This window comes from Dufourea novaeangliae, unplaced genomic scaffold (genome assembly GCF_001272555.1).
Source record: "Dufourea novaeangliae isolate 0120121106 unplaced genomic scaffold, ASM127255v1 scaffold355, whole genome shotgun sequence".
Taxonomy (NCBI): Eukaryota; Metazoa; Arthropoda; class Insecta; order Hymenoptera; family Halictidae; genus Dufourea; species Dufourea novaeangliae.
The window spans coordinates 956,328-976,113 of NW_015374251.1; the positions used below are offsets into that span (position 1 = coordinate 956,328).

A 19,786-nucleotide genomic window follows, 5' to 3' on the forward strand; every position below is an offset into this window, starting at 1 on the left:
GTCCAGGGAACGCGGAAGAACGCCTTTCTTTTCGATCCTCCACCCCGACGTTTCAGCTACTTACGAGGGACTTTGCATTAAAATTTCGTCAGCGGAAAGCCTGGAAATCCCGACGAAGCGGCTGTCCCTTACGTCCCTTTTCCAGGATCAGAAGTTAAATATCCAGCGAGTTTGTTTCGACGAGTTCGCGCAGTCCCTAATATCCCATGGATTTAAAAACCAGTCATGAAAGATCCGGTGTCGTCTATAGATCGTTGGAACGTCGCTGAAGAAGGTATACAGCCGGGCGATAAAGTTTATTGGCGGCCGATGTTGGAGGAACATTTCGGATTTAGTGGTGCAATCGACTTTTGCAAACCTTTCTATCTTCGGGGAAACCAAATGTACAGGGTGAACCGAAAAAATGAGTACTCCAGATTGTGACCTTGATCATGACAATGGATGTAAATTTAGAAGTAATTTCAGAGGTCTGGGTTTGGTCACATCTTTAGATCGAAATGTCAAATCTAGTAAAAAAGTAGGAGTTCCCATTAAAGAAAATCGAATTGACCTCGGAATGACTTCTAAAGTTGTCCCCTAATGATCAAGGTCACCATCTAGATGCCCCTTTTTAAACCCTGAACCGTTTGTATCGAACATTCATTGCTAAAACTTCATCCTTCCGAGTTAATCTGGGGTACTCATCTTTTTGGTACACCTTGTATACAAAATGGTACGATGGGTTTTACGATCTAATTGAATAGTTATTAATAGTTAGGTCAGGTCGTATGTAGCAAACTTCTAACACACGTGTGACCTGGATTTCAAATCGAAAGGGTAACGAGCTGTCTGGGGAATTAATTTGAAGGGATCCCGTATACGTCGAGGGATCGTGGAAACCAGATACGTGACCGAAGAAGGAGAGTCCGAAAGTCAGAGGAGAGACGAGAGCTTCTGTGGATAACGTCAGAAGCTCCTGGGGGTGGTATCTGGACTTCGTCGATCGAACGACGTCGACGACGCTTTCAGACGATGCCGGAAATCGAGAGGACGTGCCTCGATATCCGTTCCTTATCGATTATTCTGGGCTCCTGCCGGACCTTTCTTCTTCTCTTTTAATTTCACGAAACACACAATTCTTCGGATCCTGTTTCCTTGTGTTTCTTTTCTCGCCTTCGGCTTTTCCTGAAAACTTTCAGTGAAATTGATCGGAAATTTTTGATCCTGAATAGTGTTGCTCGAAGACACACACTGGTGGCTGCTCCACAAAGGTCTCGATCCAATTCTGCTTAAGTTTTAGGATACTACAAGATGCTTGTTACAAGAATATTTATTAGATTACTGGACTTGGTGGAAGAATTGTTCGCTATAAGATCTGCAATGCGATAGAGCATCGTCCCCCGTTAATTTCGAAGGCGATTTCCTTTCGACCAGGAATTCCACGGAAATTCCTACGAGATAAATCGTCGGGGGAATCCATTTCGCCATCAATCAAAGGACGAAACCGTTTATCTTATTCTTCAACCCGGCTGGAACGGGCGAATACTACAAACAGGGGTGGAGGGGGTTTGAATCAATCCGCGATTCCGGCGAAGATATTCGAAGGAGAGAACTGCACACACGCGAATGATAAATTTTTCCGCGTTTTCTCGCGAAACTATGAAGACGAATGCGTTGTTTGCTTCCGGGGACAGACGAACTTCCCGAACTGTACGTAAATAATGCTTCTGCGTTCGCGCGCGGATCGTTCGACGATGATTTGAATACCCGTCCTCCGATGTTGTGCGCAAACATCGGAGAATTTTTTCGGGGAACTGCCGAAAAACGGGGAAAACAGTTCTTTTCTACCCCGATGGAAATATCGTTCGTTACAGATTTATTCGGTGAGAATTGTCACGAAAGAAAAAAACGTAACTCCACTGTAAATAAGAGGCTGTTACACATTGAACCTATTATTAAATCTCCCAATATAGATTAGGGTATCCAAGATCATTTTATTATAAACATTCTGGTTATATTGCGGTATAGACAATTCCAGTCGTGTCGGTTCGACGCTCACCAAAGACGCGTTAACACGCTTTTAACCTAACTAGTCCTCGTGTCTTGTTTCAGACACGCATTGGCCGGTATTCGTCTGCGTTCTCATGGCGACGACGGTGCTTTCCTGTCGGCAGAGCGAGTTCCAGTGCGGCAACGGTCGCTGCGTCGCCCTGAACAAGGTGTGCAATGTCATCGACGACTGCGGCGACGGGACCGACGAACCACGTCAGTGTTCACGTGAGTAGAAACGTCTCCATTGTACGATAATTCTGTCCACGGAACAGTTCGCAGTTTCGATCGACTTCCGACGAAGAGTTCGTCTTCGGAAAATTATTTGCCTGTTTATTCGGAAAACGTTGACGGAAAAATGTAACGACGCGACTTCCGGATTAGATGGTAAGGGTGAAAACTTTCATAAAGAAAACACCGAAGGGACAGAAAGCCATCACTCGGACAGAGTTACGAGAAAATTCCCTTTTCCACGTCGTAATCCATTTTTTAATTTTTCATCGTTTATCTTCTACAAATAGTACATAAACCTTATCTCGACGAAAAGAACTTTCCACCATCATTCCAAGTTTCATAAATCCATTCTATTTATTTATTTAATATAAATATTTATTTACATAAAACAAACACAAACATAGCTCCAGTTAATGCAAGAGCATTTCGCTCTAATTCAACCAGAAATCATTGTTGACCAGTTTCGACCATCGTCCGACGATGGTAACAATAGCAAGTGTTTCGCAGGAAACGATAAGGAGCTCGATAAACGCAGAATAATTTATCGAAGTCGTAAAGCAGTCCGTGTCCCGGGGACCATAATTATTTCGCAATAAAGCCCCCATCTCACCGATCAACGTGAACGAGACCATGGCCCGGTAATTTATCCGACGTTTCGTGAAATAATCATTTTAATGGCGGCGGTAAGAATACGGGAGGTGCTCGAGGTCGGTGGGGAGGCGGCGATAAATCATCGTTATCGCGAAGAAATATACAAGGGAACGAACGTAGTCACGACCGCGAATAAATCTGCGCGGCGTTTAGCCGCGACGCCCTCGTATACACACGCATTTCCAACCCCCCTAGGCGTCTGTATAAACGAGCCTCGTAACTTTTGTTAATTATGGCGTGTTACACGCTGCACGTTCTGCGATTAAAGAGCCGCCGTTCGGTAAACGGAAACCTGGCCTAATCGTGTTAGGTAGGGGATCAACGGTGACCACGTTACTGTTGTTTTTTCAATGAAATTTTCTTTTCTACTATCGTTGGTGCACTGCAGATAATTATGCAAATTCAGAATTTTTTACACTAATACAGAAAGGCAAGAACTAGGCGAACTTATGCCCGAGCAGTGGTCTAACTTCGGCCACTTACTAGGGAATTGATTCGCGTCGAATCTCTTAAACCACCGAACGAAACTCGGCCAGAGGATCGTTTCATGGTTGGAAGAAACTCTGAGCTGAGTCAGTACCTCCAAACTCCCCTGTTTTTATACCGCGATCGTAATTCAACTGGGTGGAGGGACGAGAAACGTGTAGCAGTAAAACCCGCCGCGCTACCTGATTCGAATGTTGCGACGTTTTTATTAAATGAACTCTCGGACCCCCCGAGTAAAGCATCCGCGTGAAACGATCCGGTATTAGGCGAGGCGAACGCCGACTTCCGGTGTCCCTCTTCACGAACACGGGAACAAGGTCTGGATTCTGGTCACGTGTCGATAAAACCAGGGACGAAGGCTGCCTTGGCGCGAACGAGATAGAAATCTAGGATTCGAGGGGAGTTGTCTACGAAGAAATTGTCACATGGACCAGGAAATGTTTGAGTAGGATGATGGACCAAGATGGCTGACGAACTCGGTATATAAATATTTTTTTTCCCCCGTTGAGCGATTAAAGTGGACAAGCTTCTCGAACGAATGGGAAATTTTGTTTGTACTTGGAAGATTTCTTAGAAGTCCTGCTCGTCTTATGGAATAATTAAGTTGAAAAGTATATGCAAACTGAGCGATGTTAACGAGAAAGGTGCAAAAGTTCGGGAATTATAGCCCCGTATCCGCTCTGAAGTCTTCGCGAAATCCTCTTGCATTTTTCATCGGCGGGTAGACCGTAGAATTATGAATTTTCTCGAGCATCTCTGTTTCTCCCTTGAACTTCGTCTTATTAAATTCTCCGATTTATTTTTGTCCTGGACGGATAGGGAAGTTCGAAGGCAAGCCGGCCGAGGGAACGTATCGACAGTGCTTGCGAGTTGAACGCCCAGCACCCACTTTCATAAGCCGCATTCATAACGAGAAGTCACCCCCCACCCCCTCTAGCCCCAGGGAGGGAAAGTTACGATAGGCAATAACAAACTTTCGTATTCTTGCCGCGACTCGAATGAATTCCAACCTCCTCGGAGTTAATTTATATCAATTATACCGGTTAAAGTAATTAAACGGGGAGAGAAGAAGGAAAAAGGGTGGTGCATCAACTTTTATTAAAGAGTTATATTATCCATTGCTCGGCGTATTCCTTGCACGTTCTCGCGGACGGAAAACTTTCTCCCTCAAAGGGACGTAACACGAGGCGGAAGAAATTCGTTTCGAGCTTCCTTACGGACTTCTACTTCTTCTTAGTGTCGTCTTTCCTTCGTATTCAGGGGAATAGTATCGTTAAAGCAGACTCGACGCTTTCAATCTTTTCACGAATCTTCGGTAACACTATCTTCACAAATACTTTCTAATGTTCGAACGAAGAGCGTATAGTTACGTCAATGGGTACGCAAACTGAGATACGATATCCAATATGGCAGCGAACTAGGAGTCGGGCGAAGGATTCAAGATGGCGGAAGTGTCCTCGAGCAGGCCTCTCGACTTTCACCCAATTATATCAGACCACTTTCGGGGGGTTCCATTCAACAACTTTCGCCGCGAATAGAGTGCAAACTGGGAGATATCAAAGCGCAGCCTGGGAAACCGCTAAAATCCACAATCTCGGACGACCTCGATTCTCCCATTCGTCTGACAGTTTATCGGGCAGAGTTGCCAACTGAACGAATCCTTGTTCAATTCTCCCCCCAATGTTCTCTTATCAATTCAAAGCTAATCAGTCCGTATTCACGCAACCACTGCGTACGATTTCTCTCTCCCGACGATGTCCGTAAACATCTCCAAGCAGGAAGATTAAATGTCGGTGGCAATGGTCTTTAAAAAGTGGCTCACTGTGGGGACGCTTTAAAGGACCTACTTTCAGTCGTCGAGTCGAGTACTCTTTCTTTCTCTCTCTGCACGTTTCTCCGTCCTTCATCCTCCTATGTCGCGAGATTTTCATGTTTCCTTCTACCGGTTTCTTAGAGCGGAAGCGAACAGAGACCAAGCTCGACGGATGCTTTTTAGCAGACTACGACTGGTGGAAATTACAGCGGCTCGCACGGAGTACGCGTAATTTCGCTCGAATATTATTTAGCTCCACCGTCACGCGGGAATCTCTCGAACGGAACACTGAACGCTCGGTGAACGCGTGTTAAACGCCTCTGGGGGATTACTCTATTCGCTGGAATACGGTTGAAGGAATTAAGATTTTCATCGAGGGAAGAAGATATCTTTCGTCGTTTCAATGATTTTATTTTTTACAACCAAAATAAACAGGACAAAGTCTTAGTGGAATTGATCGTGGATGGAAACAGTATCTCTCGATGGAAATCCTTCAGAAGAGATTATTGCGTGATTTGTTGCCCTTCAGAATATTCGCGAAGTCGAATTCTGCGGAAGAATAAAATGGATAAATGATAAATACTTGGAGAAGCATTGGAAAAGAAACGTCGCAATTACGTGGAAAATTCTGAGTTCTGTTAGACGGTAGATTCATTTGATTGGTCCCAGCCACTGGATCCGATTCCGTGTTCCTCACCGGGGTTGACAAATTGGAGCATTCGCAGAAGTCACGAACAGATCCGTCGTACAGTGACAATTGATCGTCTGTCGGCATAAAGAATCGTTAATAATACAACGAAGACTGAAGGGACCTTTAGTACCTTTCAGATTGTTGTCCACAGAGAAACTCAAATTACTGTCGGAGTACTCGTAATGTCCAGGCGTGAACATACTGGCGGGATTCGGATTGGCCTGGTCGATCTTCCTCATCGGGGACACGCCGTACGGAAGTTTTTCCATCTTGGTGATCCTCGGAGCAGGAGATCGATCGGGCAGCTGACTGACTTTCGGTCCAGGTAAATTGTTATTCGAGGAAAAACTCGAATTACCCTTATCGGGGTATCCATATTGAGACACGCCAGGGGGATTAGGCTCGGCCCAAACATCTTTCTTCATCGGCGATACGCTGTAACGAACCGTTTCGATCTTCTTGATTCGCAGAACGGGCGACGGATCGGCCAACTGACTCCTCTTACTACCCAATCGAGTGTCTTTCGATGTAGTCGCCGGTGATCCTCGAACTTTCCCCGCATCGGCCATCAGCTTCATCCTCTTTGCGACCGGATGATCGTCTTCCTCCTCGTTACGTTCGTATGCTTGCTTATCTTTGCTAATGTTCAACGAGGACGTTGGTTCCTCGGCATCTTCTTGCTCCGATTCCACGTCCATTTGCTGCTCCGGTTCATCGTCGACCGTTCCATCGATCGCTTCCGGTTCTATGTTTTCCTCCATCTTGACGGCTCCGTCGTTGTGCCCTATTTCTTGGTGTTGGTTGCGGGGAGGACTTCCGGTATCGATCGCGTCCTCTGGAGTGCAGTTCTTGCTGACCCGAGCCGAGGACCGATGACGCTGTTCGACGGAGTTCTCGTCCGTTATGCACATTTCCTCCAGCATCACCGTGTCGACGGACATGGAGTCTGCGAGTTTACGATCGGTCTTTAGTGAACGCTTCGGAGATTTGAAAAGTTAGTTGTACAGAGTTTTAGTGAAAAAGAAAGTTTGATGCACCTATGGAATTCTCGTAATTTCGTTTCCAGGCGTCCAAGTAAATCGATCTCATACGGGAATGATTAACGGATGGCGGTGGCATTTCTAGCATCTTTAACTCTCGCACACGTTTCTCCTCTTCTTGCATCTTCAATCGTATCGATAGCTGTGCGAAAAAAAAGCAATATTGATAGAGAGATGTCTTGGTAAAAGTGAAATGTTATTAGTAGACTGTTGGAATTTATGCAAAATAATATTTTTCGATGTGATTTGTGAAAACAGATGTGAAGAGTCAGCTTTCTTCCATTTCTTCAGGATTTTATTATGGTACGAATAAGACAGAAAATGTATTAAACCTGATGTTAGTTTTACCATTTATTACATTTCACATAGTCGTATATGATATAGAAACCTCTTTGTCGATAGAATTCAGTTCCTCTTTGCGATCGTCTATGGTTTTATTCAAATCTGTCAGATTCTTGTCGAGAGCCATGTTGTGTAACATTGCTCGGGAAAACTCGACGATTTTTCCGCGTAATATCAACCACGCGATGTGCTCCTGTTGTCTCGATATCTTTTTTAATCGGTCGATCTTGTACTCGACCACCATCGCTTCGATTCGAATTTTCTGTAATTTCACCTTGGCTTCTGTTCTGGCCTTCGCCAATGGAAACTCTTCGTATTTGGCCTGCGGAACGTTGCAATTGTGCTTGAAAGTATTCGAGACTTAACAGATGCTTTATTGTAATTGAATATAATCAAGAAAATTCATGTACACGATAAGCTTGCCACGTGTTCTCGTATTCTTTCAGAATATCTTCGCGTTGTCTAGACTCCAATCTCATCAATTTATAGTCGTTGTCCAAATTGAGCTTCATTAGATCGTTCTTATTGGATAATTCGATGATATAATTGTTCTGTCTGTTGAAAATATTTTAATTGGGAAAATAAGACGATCGACGCCCGTAGAAATATAGGGATTATTTTCATGTATTTCAAAATTGAAAGAGAACCACGGTTCGTCATACTTAGTCAAACTAGTGTTCAAAACCATAATATTTTCCTGTGTATTTTTAATTTTTTCTTTCAGATCCCTCCTCGCCTGCAGTCCTAATTGCACTTTCGCTTTAAAATCAGTTATTTCAGCCTCGAGACCTGCGAAAAGTTTCTTCGTTCAAGCATAAGTATTAAAATAATGAAACAAAACACGTTTTCCATACCTAATAACATCTTCGTTGCTGCCGCGATTTTCTCTTGGAGACAGGTCTCCAGCATATTCATGAATTGCGGATCATCGCAACTGATCTCGTCCTCCATTTTCACGTTTATAGCAAAACTTTTTCAAAAGAATCACAATTTCGAAACCTATTTACGGTAAAAAAACAATGAAACAACCGTCCGACAACAAAATTGTACACCGTCTCTTCGACCAGACTCGAGAAGTCACGTGTCTCCTCTTGAGATGCTCTTTCTGATTGGCTGACGCTCATCCCGTTCAAATTCGCGCGGTAAATTTGAATCGTTCTAATCGAAGATTCGAAAATACATAGTCAGAATCGTCCGAATGCCTTGGAAAAAAACATAAATCATACCATAAATAATAAAGATCGTTCTAATCGAAGATTCGAAAATACATAGTCAGAATCGTCCGAATTCCCTGGAAAAAAAAAACATAAATCATACGAGAAATAATAAAGAAAGAAATACGTGGCACATGATATGATATATCGGAGGCTATTATCGGCATGATTTCTCGCGAAGAGGGGAGGAAAAGAAAGTATCGGCAATTCGCCGAGTGTCTGCACGACGGGGACAGAAGTGTCGAGGAAAAGGGATGGGCGTAGTCAGGGGGTTGGGGGTAGGAGTTGTGGTAGTTGCGGAGGAATTCGCGAATGCCGGAATGGCATGGCAGGTTGCTTTGACCCAAATGCCAGGGACGGTTGGCTTTCAGCCAGTTCCGTGTCTGCACACTCGGCATCGAAACCTTATAATTCTTTTTCTGCAAACGAGAACCGGCTGATGGCAATTTCCATCCGCGAATAAATTAGTTCTCTCGATCTCTTCGGCCGATCATTCCTGAATGGAAATTTCTGTTAATTAATCCTTAACTAGAAATAATATATCGACTGCTATATAGTCTAATTCATTACTTGCGAGCTGTACGCCAAACAGAGTACGGATAACTGTCTGATAGTAAAATTTAAACACGTGCCTCCTTTTGAGACCATCTTTCCAATTGGCTGACGCCAACCGCTTTCAAATTCACAGTTAAAATCGTCCGAATTCCCTGGAAAAAAACATAAAATAATACAAAAACAAAGGAATTCTTGGAGAACATATTTGGTCCAAGAGGTTCTGATGACTATACTGACGGATTTTATTCATTTACTGTATAAAGGAGTATGTAAAATACAATTGAATACGAAACTTCCATCGGATTAAACATATTTTTTCTTTTATTCTTAATACGATAATCTTCATCAGTTGAAAGCAGTTGCTGTTCTCAATTCTGTCCTTGCAAATTGCTTTATAAAATGACGTTTCGCATAAAGATCCGCAGTCCACCAATGACAGTATCGTTGTCATTACCCGGAGAGACACCTCGGCGGTTGCTCATCCGATTAATTCCGTGGACCAGCCCAGTTTTTGTTCGCTCGTTGACAGATCCGACCAGGAATTGTTCACGAGGTCTCGATCACCGGGATACACGCGAAGCGGAGTGCTTCCGGTACGCGCAGCAAACGAGATCCATAGCAGACACGCTTAATGACGCGGAAATCAAGCACACGAAGGGGTTGAAACGAAGCCACTCTGGTCGCGCGATGCCATTCCTGCGACGTCGCGATCGCCGTTTTTCACAGGTGCGAAAAAAAAAACGAAGCCACTCTCTGGCGAATGGTTTCCTCGTTTGCCGTCTCTCCCGACCAAAAAACCCCAATAAGTCTCGAGGCTGCGTCGTCGCAGCTGAAAGCCAGAAACCGAAGGAATTGAAGGCGATGTGCGCATTCTTTGCGCGCGCACAAAAGAACGCACCGTTGCGCCATCGTCGCGGAACAAAACGTGCCGTGTCCCTGCTTAAATGCAGCCACGTCACACGGTTTATTTAATACGAACTCGCGAACATCGCGATGGATCCCACCCCCGTTTCACGCCCGGTAGAACAAAGGGCCGCCCAGCAGCCACCCCCATGCAACAAGGTTTCGGTTGTGTTTCTCGGATCCTTGGAGGAAGGTTTCGGGGGAAAGGGATGGTACGTTGTGCAATACTGGGAACACAATAGTGGCGTTTGAATGGACTGAGAAACAGAGAGTGCCCAGTAAAATATGATACTCTGGCGGAGAAGATAAGAAGTTGGTTGGGAATGAGAGGATTCGTGTTTTTTTTTTGTTTAAAGAATGTTGAGGTTGGTACGGTTGTAATTATCGTTGTTTTACGTACTGCGTTGGAATGGTACCTTTCTTTGTCCCAGTTCTATGTAGAACTCCTGGGTGGATGGAGTAATTAGAAATCTGTTCGTATACAATTTAACCCTTTCGATGTTTATGTCGAGGATACTCGTCATAGGTTAAAAATAATTAAGCATACAAATGAACGTTTTCAAAATGGAATGAAACACTTAAAGGATTAAGTTGCATGAGTAAAGGAAGGGATGCGAATTGCAGGTGTAATCGGCAATACATACCGAGAGAGTGGGGCGCCTCCGTCGACTATCGAATCGCGGGGAGTCACAATGTGTTTCGGAAAATATACATTTCCATGGAAATATATTTAAATTCATACGTGTTAATTCTACCCCTCGGGGCGCGGGAGTGTACCGTGATCCGTTTACTCGAACAACGACGAGCAGCAGCTGTGGATCGCATGCCAGAAAGAGGGAGAGACAATCGTTGTTCGTTTCGTCCCTGGATCGCGAAACAAAACGCGAGAGGGTAAATAAAAAAATCGATCGAAACCGTGTTTGAAATTCTCCCGAGGATCAAAAAAAAAAAAAGAGATAATGAAACTTCTGAAAGGCGTACCGCCGAGCAATCAACCATTTTAACGGGGTGGCGATGCACTTTATGTTCGAGGTAATAATTTAATAGAATGTGAGTGACTTTTTATGTAAGAATAAAAACGTACGCATATCATTCGTAGTCGTAAAACTAAGCCCATACAGATACCTGGCTTCTGATATTTCGTCTGGTAAAAATGGCGGCCTTGAAAGTCCTTGGAATATCCTAAAATGTTGCAAATTATTCGTTAGTCTGTTAATACATCTGCATCAGACAGTCGAAACGAATTCCACAATAACAAGATCGAATAAAATTTGAATTCTCGGGCGAACCTGGCGAGGACAAGGCGATACGAAATGAAAAGACGCGAACGTTATGGGGAAAAAAAACAGGGGGAAAGGAAGATGAAAGGGGTTGGATACGCGTGTTTGTGCGAGGCGGGTTTTTTTCGCGTGCTCGACATTAGCAACTGCGCACAATTTGTGACGCGCAACGTCGACGTCGGTGACGAGTGCTCGACGCCTTTCAGCCCGCGTAAACAAATGGGGACGAGGACGAGCCGCGAGGAAGAACGGGCCGTCGTTTTTCAATGGGTCCGCGCCCACAGGCTTGCAGCCACCCTTCCATTCGACGCTTCGCGTCCGACCACCTTTTGCCTTCGATCGTGAAAAATTAAACGTGCAGAAGATATAATCTAACGTTCTTCCTCGACTGATGCTTCTGGAGAATCGTCTTTCGGTGGTTCTAGTTCTAAACTATCCCTTTTTAATATTATATGTACACTACCGCTCGTAAATACAGTAAATTATCGATGAATGTTCGAAGGCTCTTTGACACCGAGTGTTTAGATGTCATCCCCACCACTGGACAATTGACAGGTTCCCCCCTTCAATGTTGGGAATATTTTGAACACTCAAAAACAGTGTCGAGAAGCCTTCGAACATTCATCGACGATTTACTGTATTAGGACACCTAGTCTGTACGAGGAAAACATAAAGTCACGTAAGAATTCTACACTTTGATCCACGTTTATTACTTCATAGATTTTAAAAACTTTGTCTATTCAATTTTAATATCTCCTAAACAACATTTATTTCAGACGTTCAACAATTTCATAATATTTTCTAACATCCCACAATATATTCGATAAATGTCCTAGTACTTATGACCAGGAGCGTAAACCCGAACAGGAATCCCAAAATTGCACGAGGGAACGGTATCGAATCGATTCCGTTGTTTCCGTCTAAAGGGACAGGAACGAAAAGCAACGGGGCGAAATTAGGCTAGCCGTGGGTGTGTGTTGTAGCGAACTCGAAACAGAACTCTCCGAGGCAGTGTCTCGCGTGGCTGGCTGTACGCCAATCGCGAATCGGCCCTGCTGTACTTGCCAGATGCGACTCGACTGCGCGCAACGTTCGAACAAAACAACACGAACCCTCCACCCGTCGTTTTCGAAAACTCGCGAGTTTAACTGGGTCTCTCCTGCATCCCGATGCATATAAATCGAAAGAAAAACGAATACGATCGAACGCACTAGACGATGGAAACGTGACGTCGACAGAGATGCGCCAGACGGCTCATCCTCGGGACGTCTGTCATGAAAATCCGCCGGATATACGCGAGACTCGTCTGTTTTTTTTTTTTTTCTTTTTTTAATTGCAGTGTCAAGGCTGCTGCGCGTCTGTCGCGAGCGTCGCCTTAACGCGTCACACGGAAATTCCATTCCAACCGAGGGGGAAGGAAATTCGTCGGGCGTTTATCAGAGACGGGAAGCACGCGCAGCCGCTGGCTAAAAGGGAATTCAGGGATCCGTTTTCGTTTTTCTCTTCTTCTTCGTTCGAAGCATCCGCGCCAGGTGAGCGAACGAACTTTGTACAGGGATCGACGCAACGCGTAGAACAGAGAAAGGAAAGAAGCTGGGGAGGGAAATGGAAATAAAGTACGAGCCTCCTCCCATCCCTCCGGACGGATAAACGACAGGGGAGAAGCTGCGAAACAAGCCCTGTGGGCTGGCTTCGTTTTTGAAAAGGATAGGGAGGGCTTTCGTGGAACGTCATCGATCGTGGACGGGAGAAATTTCAATTGGGATTTGGTACAATCTGCAGACTGTTCTAATACCTGACGTTGGGGATGATTCATTGAAACGTAGATCATGCAAAATCTTCGAACCGATTCGAAGATTGTCGAACCCAGTTACGTCGAGACTTGATAACCCATTTTCTTTGTCGGCGACTGACGGGAATCCAGTTTCCCGTGAAGATCCGTTCGCAAGAAAGATGTCCCAACGCCACGAGGGAAGCCAATGGGCGATGCCATGCGATCAGTGGCCTATCAAGCGGAGTGCTTTTGCGGCTTCCCGTTCGAATAGAGAAAGAAACTCATTCCGTGGTTCGTTTGATCGGTGGTCAGGCCTTCTTCGAAGTACCTGAGATCATTTGGCTTCCACTATTATGGAGAAATTTTCCTTTTCCCATTCATCATGGTCGCCTAGATCCAGGGTCAAAGTGTCTTCCTTGTTCCCGCGTACTCCAACGAACCGAACGAATTTATTCGTATCACATTCTGAACAGTATAATTTTTACAAATCCGGAAAATCTTGTGAATACGATCCCAAGTAAACCTCCACGAACGTGAGGTCGTGGTTTCCGGGCACCGCAGGAGTCCTCTTCCGGCTGGAATACTATTTCATATCGCGACTTTCTCGCTTCCCCCCGAGTTTCCCGCGGTTTCGTCCGAGAGTAATACACCAAAAGGTTTCTCAAAGCATTCGCAGAACGGGAAATGACTAACAGGTAATGACTTCCTTGGTATCAGCTCCTATCGAGCCAAGGATGGGCTTACAGGGAAGAGGAGGGCCAAGTCTTTTCCGATCTTCGTGCTCTCGAACTTCCTTGGTTCGTGTGAACGGATCCATGCATCGTTGGCCAAGAAACTGCATTCAAAATGGCTGTCTCGTTTCCCACATTACACGGGGCAAAAGCGTGTCACGCTGTCGTGGAAACGAACACAGCAACCACGAAGCCACGACACACATTTTGTTCAGTCGGCACACGTTCTTCTTTATCTCTCCACTTATCTGCCTGTTCGTCTTCCCAGCCCTGGTCTGTCGAGCTTGGAATCGCGAAGTATGTACAAATTTCCGGCTGGACAAGCCGCACATTTATTTTTTGGCAAATCATCCCCCTTGCAATAAAACCTCGATGCTTCGTTCCATGCTGTTTTATCTGCGCTACGCCACGTTTCGGAAATTGCTTACGGTATACAGACTGGTTCGTCTGAATAGAAGCCCGGCCACGTCAATGTGCCTCTTTCTTTACGAAACCTCTACCTATCTGGCTTCAACTGGAAGCCAAAAACGAGGGAAGAACAGAGGATCGAATACGATCTCGCGATTGGAACCGCCTAGGGAGCTTACAGCGAGGTAATAATCTACTTCAGAACTTCGCGAATAATCGATAAAAGGCACACGAAGCTTACTAATTCTTGTAACGATACCAAAAATGGAGATTGCAGAGAACCTTACTTAATCTGTGGTCGTAATTTTTGCTAGTAGAATATGGGCTGTATCTGGTCAGACATACCGAATTTACTCGCAGGCCAGCAGACGTATTCCCTCACGCTTATCCCTCGGTGGTTCTTTTTTATTTAAGAAGGAAGAATACTACGCGCCACGGCTGTACAAGCGAGGCAACGATCCGTGATTTAAGATTTCTAGCACGCGGTATGAGACGAAGGGGGGCCGTAATCTTCCGTGCGATAAACGGCGCAGAGCACTCGCCGCGAGGAGTCCATATTTTATTGCGTAATAAAATATTAGCCCGCTGGGAGAGTCGTGGGAGGGCTGGCTGGGTCACCTGTCGAGGATTTATTGCGACGGCGCGCGACGGGGGAGGCTGGCTGCGGCAAAACGGGTCAGAGCGCTTTGGAGTCGTGTGAAATGATCGAGACAATGTACAGCCTCGAACTACTGATGGAAAATCTTACATTGAACAGCGTCAATTCGTGTACGCTCTTCGCTTTGTAATCCATTCATCCAATATATCGATTAACACTTTCACTGCCACAGTAGAAACGACCGTACGTAGCCAGACACGCTTAATTCCAGTTTTTTAACTAGCTAAACGCATTTCGACGTACTTTAATAACTAAACCTATATATGTTTTGATGACGTGGCAGATAAAGACTGTTAAATATTCGCTATAATTTCACACCAAACGTCTGAAACACTTGGGGTATTCCATAAACACTTAGACAACACACATTAAGGAGAGACGCGAATCGTTTATTCGATTCTCATTTCCGCAAGAATCAACGCTTAAGTAATCCTCCGCGACGGGGCAATTAATAACGGGAGAGGAAATACAATAGTTCACAGAGAGACCGGCGAGTCGCAAAAGCCAGCAGAAATACTCACTGAAAGAACGAAAGCCGGACCGCGAGTGGAATTATTAATCACGAACGTTCCAGAAAGTTTCTCTGTTTTTACACGCGTTTTAAAACATCGCGGAGAGACAGAGAGAGAGAGAGACAGCCTGTGTGTGAAGACGGTCGACTTCGAGCAGTGACAAAGGTCCAGTAATTCGTTAGAATTCTCTCTGGGCACGGGTACACGCTTGCCTGGACGCATCCTTGCGAGAAGTGGTTGATGCCAGTCATTAGTCAGCCGCGAGACGTTGCCACGGGAGAAGCGTTCGTTCTGCAGAAGGGCGGGGAACTTTCGTAATTTGACGTAACAGATGCACACATCCGTTGAATTCGTAATACTCGGGAGGGGGAGGGACGTATATCGGTTTCCAATACCGAATGCTGTCATTAAACCTAACGACGACGTATATTGAATTACAGCCAGGCCGCCCAGCGATTGTTCCCGAACACCATGGTCCCTGGGAAACCTTTCTCTAGGTCCTTGAATTTTCATTCTCCACGTCGTCTTCGGGGCCACACAGCTTCTTCGATCCATTCTCGAAGCTTCGCGGAATCCTTCGATATGAAGAACGATGGAACTGACTTTCATTATTTCTCGAGGGTTTTCGTGTCGTATTTCTTCCTTTCTGAGAAAGACGATCTTATTCTACTGGAATATGCAGATGTGGGTGAAGATGGTAGACTTTACTAGATGATATAATCGATAAAGTGAACCTCGATACGATGATTTTTTCATGAGGTTGCACCCTGACCCGAGAGTGAAACCACGAACGATTCGTGTGGAATCGATTCATCGGGGGAAATTACCTGGTATCGAGTTACGTGGCGGTATTAGAACGGAGATAGGCGGAAGACAAGGTAGCGAGATTTTAGGCGCGCTATTAGCCAGGCAAACTGGGGGATTCTGATTAGGAGTGGAGACCGACCCGATGCCTGGAAATGGCGTGCATTGTGTGCTCCCCCGATCCATTCAGCCCCCTTCCCCCTCTACTTCGTAGCCAGGTGTGCGTTGGCCCACCGACTGGTAGCCTCGATTTCCATCCTATACGTCCGTGATGAGCCCTTGAAGCCCCACAATGAACTGGTATTGTAATCAAGCCGTCCTGCACGATGTGATTCTGCAGGGAGAGGCATGCGATAGGAAGCCAAAGCAACTCGAATCGACCACCACCTACGTTTCGGTTACCTTTCGAATACGATCTGGATCCTTCAGCAAATCACTCTGCGACGACGTGTCGAAATGAGGTTCATAAACGGCTGTCGTTGATACGGCTCAGAGTTCTCTGCTGAAAGCACGAGTAATACTGGCGATCATAGCTCTTTACGTTGAAACTGTTTGAAAAAGTAAACCACTTAACGGAAGCTCTAGCGAATTTCGATCGCCTGTTCAACGAGGGCCCACAGTGTTCGACGCAATGCTTAAAAGTAAAAAGTCTTTGATCCATAAATTTTTTTTGTACCTTCAAAATGTCCATAAGAGAACGTAGGTTTTAATGCTACCCGTAACTTTTGCTAAATTTACCAATTTGCTGTCAAAAGTGGTACTAAAAAAAAGTAAATACTACAACCATTGGTATTTTTCTTTTTTTATATTAAATGCATATCTTCTTTAGAGGCTTTTTCACCAGAGAGAAATTAATAATTTTCGTCCATTTTCTATATCCATCGAATACTGTGGGGCGACAGGAATTAATCGAAAGAAGACGATATATATATATATATATACATCGGTAATAATCCGCGTGAATCCACGTCGCGGACAGTCGACAGTTGGACAGGTTTCAAAAACGATACGGGTATTTACCGTGAATTAGCGTCGGGCTTTTCGAGTGCCTCGATATCCGGCGCGACGATGATTACCCTCGATAAACACGTGAACAATATTACCCTGAACGAGGGAACACAATGCCAGGAAATTCACCAGAGTTTCTCCCTTTCCTCCTCCCTTCAACTCCTCTGGATCGAGTGAATTCGACCCATTTCTTTTTTTTTTTCGCGTGGCTTTCGCGATTAAACTTGAACGAACGGAAGACGAGCTACGTCGACCGGACTCCTTTTCTTCGGAAGCAGCCCGAGGGGCATCGATAATTCATCGAGCACTCCTGTCGATTCCTCGTCCGTGGCATTCTCTTTGGAATCGGTCCCGATAATCCCTCCGATCGAATCAACCCGCGATTACACGGGGCCGTTGCGCTCTTCGCGTTCGGGCGAGATTTTTATTGGACGGCAAATCGAATATCGAGTTGACTTCTTCGTCTTTTCTGTCCTAAGAATCATGCTCGAGACACGATACTCGGGGTATCTTCTACGTTGAAACGACTTGATTACACTGTTCAACGAGTCTCAAAAATTGATGGAAGTAAACCTGGTTTTTGGTGTTACGTGAAGGCTACTGGACACGGTGATAGTTTTAGTTTTTCCTTTACAGGTCACGAAGTCTAGGTTTTTTAATATAAAGTTGACGCTGTTCGGGTAATCTGAAACGTGTGCATCAATCATTGTATTAAGTAGAAACAGAATGCAATGATCAGACACAAGCTAGAGAGCACCATGCTTTTATTACGTCCTGTATAATACACATTGTCTGTGTATGTATACTAAAGGGCATATTGCCTGTTTAATAAGTAAATAAATATTTCATACAGCTTCGTACTTAAAATTTTAAAAAAACATCCTTACGCCTATGGTCAAAATTGAGATTACCATTGCAATCAGCGATTCATAATCAGGTATATAAACCCAGTTTCGCTCCACTCGAAACTGAAAAGGGGCCTTCCCTTGTTGCAGCCTGCAACAAAACCTACTACGGCGACGTCGGTAAAACCTACGACCTGGAGCTTCATCGACCGAAGGAGGATAAGGTGCCTTACTTTTGCAAGCTCACCTTCAGCGCGCCGGGCGGCGAGTTGGGCGACATCATTCAGGTGAATCGGTGACAGAAATGTCTTTGAAAAAAAAAAGAAGTAGCACAATTCCGTGGTCATTCGAAGAACCATTAAACGCTCTCATCCAGAAGTAGTAATAGCTTTCGTGTCCGAATGAAAAAAAACAAAGTTGTTCCACAGTAAAGAACAGAGCCACCCGTTTGGCAGACGAGCAAGAATCAACGACGGGAAATTTTTAATAACGCAAATTGCCCCAGCCTCAACGGCCAAGAGACAGAGAATCCATTCCGTGGATAGCTTCGTGCTCGAAAAGTTTTTCGCCGCTGAATGAAAGTCTCTACCCGGGGCCGTTGCCAAATTATTTACAGCCCCCGTAACATCCATTCCCACGTGTTTCACTTTTTTTTTTTTTTTTTTATCAAAAGACACTTGACCAGTTCCCCGTCGAATCAGAGAGACCCTTTACCAACTCGCCGTTTACAAAACCACACGGTTCCTCCATTTCTCTTCGGTGATTCATGTACCATTACTAAAACGAACTATGTGGAACCTACGAATATTTTAATCGCCTAAATCCAGAGACAAGCGTCGAATGGTAAAGGTGAAACGGAAACACGCACAGATGTGTGTTTTGCACAACAGACGAAATTGATTTTTCTCGATTGCACGAGACAACTCCCCACCTTCCGTGATTCCAGTTGACGTTCGACAGCTTCACCCTGGGGAAATTCGTGTCGTTCACCGCGGAGGGCTGTCCGGACGGTTCCCTGCAGATTTCGGAGGCCCAACGGCCGGACGTCGGCGGTCTATGGTGCGGAACGTCGTGGGGCCCAGCGATCTACTACAGCGAGACACCGTCCGTCACCATATCGCTGAAGCTGCTCAGGCTTAGCAAGGATCAGACGGGATTCAATTTCGACTTCCGAATGGCGTACAAGACGATCAGGAAGTCGGACGCCGTGGTGCGCTACGGGAATCCGTTCGCCGGTAAGGTATACAGGGTATCCCAAAATAATTTCGATTCCTGTAAATGAAAAATTCCTGGGATGATTTGAAACAACTTTTTCCTTATCAGAAATATTCTCCGAGGCTTTGTTAACGAGATATTAACGAAAAACCCTGACCAATCAGAACTCGGCCGGCAGACTGGCGCTCTGGATAACATTTTTGCTAAGGAAAAACTTGTTTCACATCACCCCAGGAACTCCTCATTTCCGGGAATCGGAGCTATTTTGGAACACCCTGTAGATGCTCGAACGATCCTCGAGACGCCTTTCTCCTTTTCCACCCCTCCAGCTACCAACCCCAATCCATGGAGAACGATCTGTTTCCACGTTTCTGATCGCGAACGTGAGGAAACGGAGTTATTGAAATCGAGGAAACATTCGATGTCGTCAATTTTCACCTGGTACGAGAAATGGAATTTCTCTGAAAGTGTCAGCCTTGTAAATTGGGAAAATTTTCCGATCCCTGTTCGAACAAAGTAAAGCGGGCTCTGAATATTTAGTGGTAAAAAATTATTTCACCACGTAAACGGGCCTCAAATTTGCATACCCAAGTC

At 45.1% G+C, this 19,786-nt stretch overlaps 1 protein-coding gene across 1 annotated transcript in view; it reads left to right on the forward strand.

Moving 5' to 3' along the window:
- The first annotated feature begins 225 nt into the window (after positions 1 to 225).
- Positions 226 to 19,786, forward strand: part of LOC107192529 — a 29,617-nt gene continuing 10,056 nt past the window's right edge. Inside the window, exons 1-4 of the mRNA XM_015581808.1 lie at positions 226 to 274; positions 2,092 to 2,256; positions 18,128 to 18,264; positions 18,924 to 19,212. Of these exons, the coding sequence (XP_015437294.1) occupies positions 226 to 274; positions 2,092 to 2,256; positions 18,128 to 18,264; positions 18,924 to 19,212 (640 nt within the window). The remainder of the gene's footprint in view (positions 275 to 2,091; positions 2,257 to 18,127; positions 18,265 to 18,923; positions 19,213 to 19,786) is intronic.